General features: G+C 39.4%; 1 protein-coding gene across 2 annotated transcripts in view; it reads left to right on the top strand.

The window, feature by feature from the left end:
• Positions 1-14,167, top strand: part of iqsec3b (IQ motif and Sec7 domain ArfGEF 3b) — a 136,550-nt gene that overhangs the window by 107,576 nt on the left and 14,807 nt on the right. For both annotated transcript variants that reach the window (XM_062042618.1, XM_062042619.1), the window contains exons 10-13: positions 451-582; positions 8,018-8,117; positions 8,241-8,399; positions 9,049-9,141. In XM_062042618.1, coding sequence (XP_061898602.1) covers positions 451-582; positions 8,018-8,117; positions 8,241-8,399; positions 9,049-9,141 — 484 coding nt within the window. The remainder of the gene's footprint in view (positions 1-450; positions 583-8,017; positions 8,118-8,240; positions 8,400-9,048; positions 9,142-14,167) is intronic.

Genomic DNA, 14,167 nt, shown 5'->3' with positions numbered 1-14,167 from the left:
AAAATAAAGAAAACGCATTGAATGAGATGGTGTGTCCAAACTTTTCGCCTGTACTGTGTGTGTGTATATATATATATATATATATATATATATATATATATATATATATATATATATATATATATATATATATATATATATATATATATATATATATATATATATATATATATATATGTATGGCAACAGATTAACATTTTAGTGACTGAGACCTTTTGGGATCACAAAGGATTAAATGTATATTGTACTGGGTTTGAAAATGACAACTATCAAAATGGCCCGTGCATACTTTGCAGTAGGGGTACATGTTTGGGCACATTTTTACTGTTTTGTGTCGCGGTTGAAGAGAAGAGTTAGCTGTCGCAAAGAAATGCATCCATGAGTACTTAGCTGTAAGCACTACCTAACAAGCTCCCTACCTGCCTACTAACCCTCTGGTGTCTTTCGCAGATCCTGGCCGTACCCCACAGACGTCTGGTGTGCTGCTGTCGCCTGTTTGAGGTCCCAGATGCCAACAAACCTCACAAACAGAAACTGTCGCAGCTCCAGAGAGAGGTCTTCCTCTTCAATGACCTGCTCTTGGTGAGCACACAAACCGTAGATATTCAACTAAATTGTTTTGGGGGCCACATTTCTAGAAAGCTAATGACTGAGGGCCGGAATTCTCCCTTCACTATTAGTCTTATTTTGTGTGTTCAGGAGAAAAGTAGACATTTGATGTTGGTCGATTTATTTTGTCAGAATTTAAAGACTTTGTGCAAAAATGTGAGTCTCTCACAAGTTTTTCTTATAATAGCCTAAATCAGTGTTTCTTAACCATTGTTGAGCCATGAGCGCCCCCTTGAGGGTGGCTAAACTATACCGGTTTATGGGCTGTGGTCTGTATGGGCCGCAGCGGTACTCAGTTGTAATACAGTTTTCCACCATTTGGGGCAGTAATGACAATCTCAAACAAACAGAAGAAGTCTGGAGCTAAAGTCAGAGAGAAGTTTCATAAAGGGGAATTGCACTTTTTTTGGAATTTTGCCTGTTGTTCACAATTATTATAAAAGACATGACGAAGGATGTTTTTTTTTCTCAATGCAATCTAAATATTAAATAAATGCAATCAAATGTCAGCTTTCAATGAAGCCTGTAGGACCCGCTCTGTTCTGCCTATTAAACACACCTCCATTAAGGTTTTATATACATGATGTAAGTATATATGTAATGTAGTAACAGGCACATTCATAATAAAATGTAATATGTCCGTATTTTGATAATTTTAATCATACGTAGCGCATTAATTAAAAAAACGCATCACGACGTCTGCTTTTTTTAACAGCATCACTGATTTCTGATGCTGATGCAGACTTCATGAGAGCCATCAAACATAATAAAACATCACTTACTGTACAAGGTCTGCTGTCATTAGGATGCCGACTGCTAGGATGTTCATGTAGTCCCGTTTAGATGATGAATGACTCATAATCCTGACGAACAAAAGGGGGGTGTAACCAAGCGTCTTTTTGTGTCGTTCTTGCCATTTCCGAGTCTAAATCCGCTCTCAAAGTGTACAAACTTGTCGGATTACCTCCTCAGACTTCTACTATCTAGTTGAGCGGCCCAATTTATCATCTACATAAAAACTTCAAAGGAGCAAGGAAGCAAGGAAACCTGTTATCACTCGATGATGTAAACGTTACACACAAGCTTGTGATTACGGTGCCGCTATTAATAGTTTGTCTGCATTAGCGGTTATTATAACAATATCACTAATACTCGGTTAATATTTTGATGTCATGAAATGTAAATAGAGTATTGTTGGCGCTTATTGGATGAGGTTTTTTTGTTGTATTTTAAGGGCGAAATAGGGGATCTACCATTGGCTCTGCTGGAAGCTGACTTTTATTTACAAGTTAAAATGCATTAAAAGAAAATTCCATCCGTCGTCATGTCTTTCATACTGATTGTGAACAATAGGCAAAATTCCAAAAAAAAGTGCAGTTCCCCTTTGAGGGGAAAAATTAGGACTAAAGTGGTGAAAGTTTTTTTTTAATTGCACTTAAATTCTGTTGACAGTTCAATTAAAAAACATATATTATTTATTATTAATTTTGTTGTCTATGGATGTTGTCATTCATCCAGGTTATTCTCAGGGCATTCAATCGATCGCAACTGCACTGTTTGGTTTGTCTTGGAAGACGTTTCACCTCTCATCAGAGTAGGTTTCATCAGTTCACGCTTATAGACATAGATTGGTCAGATCTGGTCTTAGACTTAGATTGGTCAGATCTGGTCTTAGACTTAGATAGGTCAGATATAGTCTAGCGGCTGGTGTCAAAACCACAAATATTTGTACTTCAAAACCAGGAGGGTGTGCCTGGACAAGGATGGTTTCGCCCTATTGTAGTGAGAAAAACTAATGTTTTCATGCAAACGAGCAATCCTAACAGTCAAAGACAAGTCTATGTCTATGAGCATGAACTGATGAAGCTGTCTCGGATGAGAGGCGAAACATCTTCTAAGGCCATGTCCACACGAACACGTACAGTTTCAAAAACGCATATTTGGGGTTAAAACGATCTCCATCCACACAAGTGTAGATTCAAAACTGTCTGTTTACACACAAACGCATACACCTGCTGCCATGCACATTTTGTCCAAAAAAGCCTGAAAAAAAGCAGCAACACCTGACTTGTTGGCATTACACCTCCTATTATGTTTATTTTGATATACTAGACATGTACATTATCTTTAAAACCAGCCTGCACGTACACAGATCCCTGGGAAAACATTATCTCTTATGTTCAGTGTTTAAAGCGCGCATGCTGAACCCCAACACTTATAAAATTATAACATGTTCAGCAATATGGTGACGTATTACATGTGCTGTGAAGTGTACATTATTTCTAAAATCAGCCCGCACTAATGAGCCAAGGAAACCATTTTGCATGTTTGAGTGCCTATATAAAGTGCACGGAGGTGCGTGTGCCGCTGCAGAACTCTTGTGGAATGATAAAGCATTTAATCATGGATATAGTGATATAGTACATGTGCAATGAAGTGTATATTGTCTTTAACATCAGTACACACTACAAGGAGGACGCTACATCATGTTTTTTTTTTAGTTGCTTGGTCGCTTTTTAGGGGCGTGCACGGTCGCAACAGGTGTCGGGCAAAATTCTGTATCCCTGAAATATCCCTGAATGGAGGCGGAGCTCTGTGCCTTGTTCAGACAGCGGCAGCACTCCCGTGTTATCAGCAATGTCAATGATTATAAATATTATGTATCCCCTACTCACTTTTTTGTGATGAATAACATGAGTCCAAATTCACAAGTTTGGTTGTTGATGATGCTAATTATCTATAGAATAAAACACACATCACTTGAGGAAAATAGAGGGGGACACACACATTTTATGGCAGCACAGAAATATGCTGAAAAATTATGTATCCCCTACTAACTTTTTTGGTAATTAATAAAATGAGTACAAATGTACACATTTTGCTGTAAATTAAATGATAATAAAAGTGTACATAATAAACCACATGAAGTTACTACATAATTTGAGGGAAATAGAAGGGGGACACATTTTATGGCAGCACAGAAATATGCTGAAATATTTTGTATCCTCTACTAACTTTTTTTTTGTAATTAATAAAAATGAGTCCAAATTCACAAGTTTTGTACAATGCCAAGTCTGTACATATAATCCACATGATGTCAGTACATAGTGTCAGGTTCAAACACTGATGACATCTATTAAACAAGACAAGAAGCAAAGAATTAAACAGAGACAGAATTCAATTTGGCTCAGTGAGGAGAAATGTATACATCTATACCCTTGGGCAGTGTCATTACGCTCTGCCAAAAGATTACACGCCTCTTTCTTTTATTTGGACCTTCCCTGACCACATGGCAACAGCTGCTTCCAAAGGGACGGGGTCGTAAACAGCCATCGCCTTTGATTACAAAACAGTTAAAAAGAAAAGGTCGGTTCAAAAAAGAGGTCGTAACAGAGTTAAAAAAAAGACGTTGCCTGGAGGGGAGTCAGGCCCTGCTTCCTCTCCGCTTTGTAGTTCTTGGGTCACGACAATATCTTTCTGTTGATTACAATAAACGGAAGAAACAGAACACCTTCATGTTGCTTTCTATCCTACACAGTGGAGTTTTACAAGCCTTCTTCTTGATAGGTTCAAAGACATGTTTTTGCTTCTCGCTGGGAACTCATTGAAACACAAACTTTTGTGATAACTTAGATACCATTATTCTAACACATAGCTTGGGGGACGTACGTGGGACACATATTTTCTGGCATAAAATATGTTTTTTTGTTTTTGTTTTTGTTTTTGTTTTAACCTGGAATTGAGTCTACTATGTAGTCTTTGCTCCCATTATATTGGTGTTATTTTATAATCTATCAGAAGATGAAATAAATAATAAACCAAATTACAGGATGTTATTAATGTCATTTGCAGAAAATATCAGGCTGACCAACCGCTCTGCAGCGTCACACCGTATACAATAGAGAAGCGTGTGCAGCGATGTAAATACAACACGTCATGTACGGATGATCAAAAGCATTTATTCGGGTAGGAATGTCACATGTTACACCAACAACATTTTTGACAATCAAAACATGATCGTAATAATCCACATTTTGTATCATTGACATCGCTAATAACACGGAAGTGCTTCCACTGTCTAAACAAGGCACAGAACTGCGCCCCCATGCACGCTCCCGCGGCAGTGCACACAAAATATTTCAGGGATACAGGATTTCGCACGACACCTGCTCCGTCTCCAAAAATGGAGGCAACACACGGACGTTTACTTCATGGTTTGTTGTTAAATAAGGACTAAAACATAAGATAATGTTGCACCTTTCTTGTGACACAGAGCAAAAAGTCCTGCTTGTCAAAGTCGTCCCATCAGGTGGAGGTTCCACAGCGATCATATCCAAAACAGCTGACTGTCATTAGCGCCGGCGGCAGTGTCGCAAAGCCCATTTTGATGTCTCTTTTTTTATTAATGTTGAGTGAAAATAGTAGCATGTTTACGTTCAAACATACAATAAGTCCTCTTATAGTGTGTTTAAAGCCAGCAAGGCAGTGATGTTGAGCTTTGGAAATGACAGCGGTCAACTGTGACGTCATCACACATCAAGTGTCCTTTTGTGCCGTGTCCACGCATACACTTAGCGGAGAGTCTTGGAACTACACTTTGGCCAGCGTTTGCAAAAGTCTGCATTTTTAAAGACAAAAGTATGTGTCTCCGTGTGGACAAGAGGCCTAAAGGCAGAGATAAGATGTTCATTAAAGGCCTACTGAAATGAATTTTTAAAATTTAAACGGGGATAGCAGATCCATTCTATGTGTCATACTTGATCATTTCGCGATATTGCCATATTTTTGCTGAAAGGATTTAGTAGAGAACATCGACGATAAAGTTGCAACTTTTGGTCGCTGATAAAAAAAGCCTTGCCTGTACCAGAAGTAGCGTGACATCACAGGCTGAAGGGCTCGTCACATTTCCCCATTGTTTACAATGCAGCGACAGCGATTCGGACCGAGAAAGCGACGATTACCCCATTAATTTGAGCCAGGATGAAAGATTTGTGGATGACGAACGTTAGAGTGAAGGACTAGAGTGCAGTGCGGGACATATCTTTTTTCGCTCTGACCGTAACTTAGGTACAAGCTGGCTCATTGGATTCCACACTCTGTCCTTTTTCTATTGTGGATCACAGATTTGTATTTTAAACCACCTCGGATACTATATCCTCTTGAAAATGAGAGTCGAGAACGCGATATGGACATTCACCGTGACTTTTATCTCCACGACAATACATCGGCGAAGCTCTTTAGCTACGGAGCTAACGTGATAGCACATCGGCCTTAAATGCAGATAGAAACAAAAGAAATAAACCCCTGACTGGAAGGATAGACAGAAAATCAACAATACTATTAAACCATGGACATGTAAATACACGGTTAATGCTTTCCAGGCTGGCGAAGCTTAACAATGCTGTTGCTAACGATGCCATTGAAGCTAACTTAGCAACGGGACCTCACAGAGCTATGCTAAAAACATTAGCTATCCACCTACGCCAGCCCTCATCTGCTCATCAACACCCGTGCTCACCTGCGTTCCAGCGATCGACGGAGCGACGATCATAGATGCGGTCGGCGGCCCGGAGACGGAGGAAGTCAAGGTGAGGTCGCCGGCTAGCGCGTCTGCTATCCATCTCAAAGTCCTCCTGGTTGTGTTGCTGTAGTCCGCCGCTAATACACCGATCCCACCTACAACTTTCTTCTTTGCAGTCTTCATTGTTCATTAAACAAATTGCAAAAGATTCACCAACACAGATGTCCAGAATACTGTGGAATTTTGAGATGAAAACAGAGTTTTTTGTATTGGATTCAATGGGTTCCGAATACTTCCGGTTAACTATTGACGTCACGCGCATTCGTCATCATACATAGACGTTTTTCAACCGGAAGTTTAGCGGGAAATTTAAAATTGCACTTTATAAGTTAACCCGGCCGTATTGGCATGTGTTGCAATGTTAAGATTTCATCATTGATATATAAACTATCAGACTGCGTGGTCGGTACTAGTGGGTTTCAGTAGGCCTTTAATGTCTTTTTTTTTTTATTAATGTTGAGTGAAAATAGTAGCATGTTTATGTTCAAACATACAATAAGTCCTCTTATAGTGTGTTTAAAGCCAGCAAGGCAGTGATGTTGAGCTTTGGAAATGACAGCGGTCAACTGTGACATCATCACACATCATGTCGTTTTGTGCCGTGTCCACGCATATGCTTAGCGGAGAGTTTTGGAACTACACTTTGGCCAGTGTTTGCAAAAGTCTGCGTTTTTAAAGACAAAGGTATGTGTCTCCGTGTGGACAAGAGGCCTAAAGGCAGAGATAAGATGTTCATTAAGTATCTGTGGACACGGCCTAAGACAAACCAAACAGTCCAGTTGCGATCGATTGAATGCCCCGAGAATATTAATTTAGTTAGAATATATTTTTAGCACTGTGTAATTGTATGTAAATGTATGTTTCATCATTAGTTATTGCAGTATATTTGATTATTATTGACTTTTGTAATCAGCCTCACCTAAGTCTTGATAATAATCGTTGTGATTAACACAAGCTTTCATATCATTTGACAAGGTTAAACTGTAAGTAGGTTAGATATAATTGTTGAATATGATTAAAATCAAGAGTAACATTACTAATTCAGTGTTGATATTTGGGTGGAGCCCCTCTGTAGTGAAAAAGTTGGGCCCCGACTTCAAAAAGGTTAAATAATAAAAAATGGAGGCCCTAAAATGGAACCTTGAGGAACACCACTAGTATAACTAAAGACGCTGAAAAATGACTACTTATACTGAAAGAAGCCCTTTACCCAAAAATTAGTTACTTACTGAAAAACAACCCAAAATTGGTGCATAATTTGGAAAACTTAGAAATTGAGTAAAATAATAACCTTATAACCCAAACAAATTGTTGCTCTTAATAAAAAGAACTCCAAAATGTAACTCAACACTAGCAACCCATAAATTGGGTTACCAAAATAACGCAGCATTTTAGAGTGTGTACTGAATCTGAAGTCAATGAGCTTTAGCAGCACCTTAAGTACACAAAACACATAACAAAAACAATTTGTAACTGCTAAAAAAAAGGAGAGGACTTGAAGGGGTGCCTTGAGAAACGCCTTAGATTTGAAAATCACAAGTTTGGACCCCAGTTTGCTAGCAAGGTTAAATGTCAGTGCAAGCATCTGCCAAAGTGTTGACAGTGGTCCAAGTTCCTCCACACAACAGGAGCACTCGACTCTTTTTAGGAATTTGCTGCAAAAATCTGCCAAGTTTTGAACTGAACTCATGGTTATGGTGCCAGATTTGGACCCTGAAGTCAAACTAATCTAATTAATTGTTAATTGTTGTTCTTTTGTTTGGTCTGCAGCTTGCAAGCATTTTTTAAAGAGTGTTTTACGATGTGTGTGTGTGTGTGTGTCTGCAGATCCTGAAGCTTTGCCCGAAGAAGAAAAGCTCAGCATCTTACACCTTCTGTAAAGCCATGGGTCTTCTGGGGATGCAGTTTCACCTCTTCAGCAATGAATGTAAGATGCGGTAGTCCGTATAAAAACACAATATTTTTGTGTTCCATTGTTAAAAAAAACACCCCATTGGACCGTGAACGTGTCCTGTGTTTCTGCCCCCCCCACCCCACCCCCCCCCACCAGACTACGCCCACGGCGTCACCATGCTGAGCCCGTTTACCTCAGAGAAGAAGCAGCTGGTCAGCTTTTGCTCGCCGAGCGGGGAGGAGCTCAGGAAGTTTGCGGAGGAGCTCCGAGAGGCCATTTCCGAGGTCAACGAGATGGAGCACATACACATCCAGTGTAAGGGGCGGAACTAGGACTGCACGTTAAACACACACATATTCTTGTATTTGTTACCTTCTTGAGACCTCCGAAAAATGCCTACCTCTTTAGGACCACCCTTTCTAGATATATAAAGATTTGTATTTACAACATGAATAATATATACACACTATGCAAATATAAAAAAGGTAAGCTTATAGTTACTTTTGATTTTTGATTTTTTTTGTTTGTAATTGGTTCAAGTTATTACAGTATGTCTTTATATACATATTTATTATTTTTTTAAATTTATTTTGGCCAAAGGGGGCGCATTTTAATTCCTAACACACACTTGTTATTACATATGTTGGCCAGAGGGGGACCACTTACATTTTTTACACACACTTGTTATTTCATATGTTGAGCACTTTTAAAACCGACACACAGTCAATTTGAAAAATCCCTCCTTTTTGGGACCACCCTCATTTTGATGGATTTCACCACCAGGGGTGCAAATGAGACATTCTCTATTAGATGCAATGGTTTTTCGTATTGGGACCATAATTTCGGTCCTGACTTGTTCACCGGTCCTCATATGGAAGGTACTTTTCCTTGTTGATGTCTCAAGAAGGGTAGAAATACAAGAGCACACACACACATGGTGGCAAATGTTGTGCGATGTTTGTAGGGGAGCTGGAGAGGCAGCAAGGCATCCAGCCACACAGCATCCACACCAATGGAGGACAAGTGGACGTGCACACGGGACACGGCTCCCCCTCAGGTATTTTGGGGATCCTTCCGACGGGGAAAATGTGTCAACATATGTGACTATGTTGCCTGTGACAAATACGCAACAGGTTTTGTTAACTTATTTCTCAAGCAACAAACCAAAAATACTTCTTATCTACACCACAGGTGTCAAACTCAGATCTGGCCCGCCACATCATTTTATACGGCCTGGAAGTAATGTGCATTAATAAAGTACTTTGTTTCTTGGTAAATGTATTCAGTCTTTCCAGTTGACAGAAAAAATACTAACTGCATGCAGTTGCATATTTTGAAATTGTAAAATCATCCAATAATGCCACAAATACGGGCTTTATCATACATTCCAAACCTTTTTTTAAAAATAAAAAAAAGCAAAAAACCAAACACTTTATCCTTTAAATTGTACACTGCAAAAACGACAATAGATCTGACTGTAAAATTCTGGCAACTGAGCTGCCAGGTTTTTTTGCTGTAAAAAAAATTGGCGGTACCATTTTTTCAATTACACTAATACACAGTAAAAACAGTCACAATATGGCAGCTCCGTCGCCAGAATTGTACCGTAAACAACAATTTACAGTACTACGCTATAAAATGTACATTTGACAGTAAAATTCTGGCAACTGCGCTGCCAGATTTTTAGCGTAAAATGTAAGTCAGATTTTTTTTTACTGTGTACATTAGAAAATGTATGCCTCCCTGGGAGACTATGGTGGTGGAGAGACTGTCTCCTAGCTGGGAACGCTTCAGGAGCTCCCGGGAAGAGCTGGACGAATTAGTTAGGGAGAGGGAAGTCTGGGCTTCTCTGCCTAGGCTGCTGCCCCCGCGACCTGACTTCAGATAAGCACAAGAAGATGGATGGACGTGACAAAAATGCAATAATCAGATGCAAAGCAATAATATCATCAAGCAAATCCTTATACGTTTATATTCATTTTTAATTCAGCGTTACGTGCGACCCTCAGTTATAACTGTAATGTGGCCCTTAAACAGTTTGGTCAGGTCTAGTGGCTGGTGCCGAAACCCCAAATATTTATACTCAAACTATTCTAAATAATACATAATCACCAACAATATTTAGTATGTTACATATAAACATCCACATGCATATACTCATCATTTCATTCAATGTTTTTGTATAAATGCAGTACACCCTTAGTATATTGTATATATATATATATATATATATATATATATATATATATATATATATATATATATATATATATATATATGTGTGTGTGTGTATATTTATGTGTGTACATATATATATATGTATATATATATGTGTGTGTGTGTATATTTATGTGTGTATATATATATATATGTATATATATATATATGTGTGTATATACATACTGTATATATGTATCATATATGATATAATATGTACACAAATATATGTGTATTTATATTGTTACTTTACATGCAGTTGGCTTTTGGCCACCTACCAACATTTTTTAGCTTAATGCGGGCTCTGATTCAGAAAGATTGGAAACCCCTGACGTACAGTATATATGAAGAGAGTAAGCATGGAGATGGTCTAAAATTATATTTTAAAAAATTGATTCTTAAAAGACATGCACCTGGGGATAGGTTGATTGGCAACACTAAATTGGCCCTAGTGTGTGAATGTGAGTGTGAATGTTGTCTGTCTATCTGTGTTGGCCCTGCGATGAGGTGGCGACTTGTCCAGGGTGTACCCCGCCTTCCGCCCGAATGCAGCTGAGATAGGCTCCAACACCCCCTGCGACCCCAAAAGGGACAAGCGGTAGAAAATGGATGGATGGATTCTTAAAAATAAATAAAACAAAAATCGATTTTTGAAAATGATGAATCGATTTAGAATTGGAATAAATTAGAATTTAATCGACCCCTAATAAGTTTAAATATCCGGTTGGACTGTGTCTACAAAACTCCAACTGTAACTTTACGGTGTTTCGCTGAAGCATCACAAAAAGGTGTTCCTGCGTAGTCACCACGCCAACGTCTCCAAAGATCTTTGTCTGGGTCGACCGCGTGCTGTGCAATTCCCTGCCGTAACGCTAGGTGGCGGCATTTTCCTGGGCGTGATCCGCCATAGTGGTTGTAATGAACAATGGCAGCCGACGTGACATCCAGACGGTCGTTGCCGTTGGAACTAATCCACGGTCACTTTTGTTGCTCCGAAATCAGCAGAAACGGCTTTGATGTGATTTTAAAATGAAGAGGAAAAAAAACAGGAAAGGCTGCAAAGCGTAAATGGGGGGTAGAAGGGGGAGGAGCCAGGCGTGACGCTGTCTCATAATCACCGACTTTATTGTCCCTAAACCATGAACCATCCATCCATTTTCTACCGCTTGTCCCTTTCGGGGTCCCGGGGGGTGCTGGAGCCATTTAGCTAAAAGTTATACAACCATCTTGCATTATATAACGTTATATGATCCTACAAAGCATTTGGAGCGTAACAATAGGGGGCGCCACTAAAGTAATGTCATTTTCTCACCACTGCAAACCAATTCCCAAAACAAAAATTAGCATATTATTCACACTTTCCTCAAGTCGACACCTCCTGCATGTCAATTAAGCAAACTAAGTCGAGAGTGAGTTCCAATGTCAATCACTTCCAACTTGACAGGCAACTTTCAATAATCTAAGTAAATTATGCAAAAGTTTCTAAAATGTGTTCTTTATTTAGCAGCTTTAGAAGCTTCAACGCTGTCAAAGTATGACGAGGTGCGTTTTAGGCACCATTCTGCTTCCTTAAAGCTCAACCCACCGATGAAAGTCGCGGTCATATTTGCAACACTTAAGCCACCTAAATCTTCTTATCGCACTTACTAAAGGGGAAAAAATCTAATTAGCATTTTGTCTAATTCCTTTCAAGATTCCTGTGTGTAACTAAAATACGTAAAATGACGACTCCGGCTTGACGCTGATTGTTTTTCATTTTGTCTGGCGTGTCAGACTGCAGGCTAAACATCATCTCGTTTAATAATAGTGGTGATGTCACAAATCATATTTCAGTGGCGACTTTGTTAGTTTTACATTCAGCAATGTTGAGTATGTAAATATGACGCTGTATAAAAAGCTGGATCAGCTTATAAGGAGACTGTCAGGTTCAAACACTGATGACATCTATTAAACAAGACAAGAAGCAAGGAATTAAACAGAGACAGAATTAAATTTGGCTCAGTTGAGGAGAGACGTCTGGACTGTACTCTTGTACAGTCTCACCATGCTCCGGCGAAAGATTGTACGCCTCCTCTTTTATTTGGACTTTCCCTGATTACATGGTAACAGCTGTTTCTAAGGGACGGGGGTCGTAAACAGCCATCGCCTTTGATTAAAACAGTTCAAAGAAAAGGTCCCTGGAGGGGAGTCGGGTCCTGCTTCCTCTTCGCTTTGTAGTTCTCGGGTCAAGACAATATCTTTCTGTGGATTACAATAGAAGAAAAACAGAACACCTTCATGTTGCTTCCCATCCTACACAGTGGAGTTTTACAAGCCTTCTTCTTGGTAGGTTCAAAGACAGCTTTTGTCTTCTCGCCGGGAACTCATTGAAACACAAGGTTTTGTGATAACTTAGATACAATTATTCTGACAGAGACCTCCACTGTCCACCCCCGTCCCATAATGCAAATGTCATGCTGCATGAACCAGGAAGTAGATTTCTTACTAACATTTAAAAACCTTTTGAAAATCTTTCTTTTAGTTAGAGAAATTTGTTTTCTCTTTCTCGGTCCATTTGAGTCATAAGTGAAGTTTCTCGCATATTTTGTCCCTTCATCTTATTGTAAGCCATCCTTCATGAACCAGGAAGTGGCCTGCTAGCTAACATTCAAATTAACCTTACAGAAATAACACCATTTTTCTTTTTATACCATTTAGGTGACAATTGAAGCCCTCGCCTCTGCCCAGCAGTCAAAAATAGAACAGTCCTGCCATTGTATATCATCTTTTATGAACCAGGAAGTAGCCTACTAACATACTGTACATATAATAAAAATCTAAAGTTTATTTTAGTTTTTCACCATTTAAAGTCTGTGTGCTCCTGTACAGTCAAAAATAGAACAGCCCTTTTGTCAGGTTCAAACACCGAACTATCTGTTACACAAGACAAGAAGAAGGAATCGGGCAGAGACAGAGTTAAATTTTGCTCATGAGGAGAAACGTTTGGGGCTGGACACTCAGTTACAGTTTCACCCTACGCTCCAAGGTACAGTCCCACATGCTCCTCTATTTTTTCGGGAGTTCCCTAGTTAACATCACTGAGGCTGCTTCTGAAGGGAAGGGTAATGCATGCAGATTATTCAGAATGGAAATGTGCTGACACTCGTGATTTCGCCCTGTCTCTGTTTTGTCTGCGTTGAGGTACTCGATGTCCGTCCTTGGCTGTCAGCAGGCAGGGTCTGGAAACAAACTGCTAATGCGAGACAACTCGCAATGGAAGATTACTAGTTGTGTGCTTTTGCACAGATAGAAAAGTACAACTTCAGCACAATTGATAATAACTATAGCAACGGCCTTTAAGCATAAGAGTTGTGTGATAACTTATACATAATTATTCTAACACCTTTCATCTTACAAGATTCTTTATGAACCAGGAAGTAGCTTGCTAGCTGGATAGTGTTCCCTTAGGCCATCTTGCATCATCCTTTATGAACCAGGAAGTAGCCTGCTAACTAACATACAAATAAACAGAAATGCACGTTTTCACTTTTGTTGTACAAATGTGTTTCCTTCATTTGCTGCTCGGGTCAAAATCAAATCAGTCCCTCCAGGAATTCGCAATGTTGCCAATCCCCGCAAATTTTGCGCACCTCACAACTTTGTCAAATGTTCGTCATTTTCGCCAAATCAAATTTGTCTCTGGGAGGCGCTTACATGCGGACGTCAACCGTCAAATTAAAACGTATGTTTATTTTTGTGTGTAGACGGAGCAGTAACAGCAACATGCAACAATGCAGCAACTATTTTTTGCAGCACAAGTGCTTTAGACCTACTTCCTGTTCCTGTCTAGAGCGCTAAGCATTCTGGGTAATGTAATATATAAACAC

The sequence above is a fragment of the Entelurus aequoreus genome, linkage group LG03 (assembly GCF_033978785.1).
Source record: "Entelurus aequoreus isolate RoL-2023_Sb linkage group LG03, RoL_Eaeq_v1.1, whole genome shotgun sequence".
In the NCBI taxonomy this organism is placed as follows: domain Eukaryota; kingdom Metazoa; phylum Chordata; class Actinopteri; order Syngnathiformes; family Syngnathidae; genus Entelurus; species Entelurus aequoreus.
Note: the sequence above shows the minus strand (reverse complement) of the source record. Positions and strands in the feature narration are given on the sequence as shown.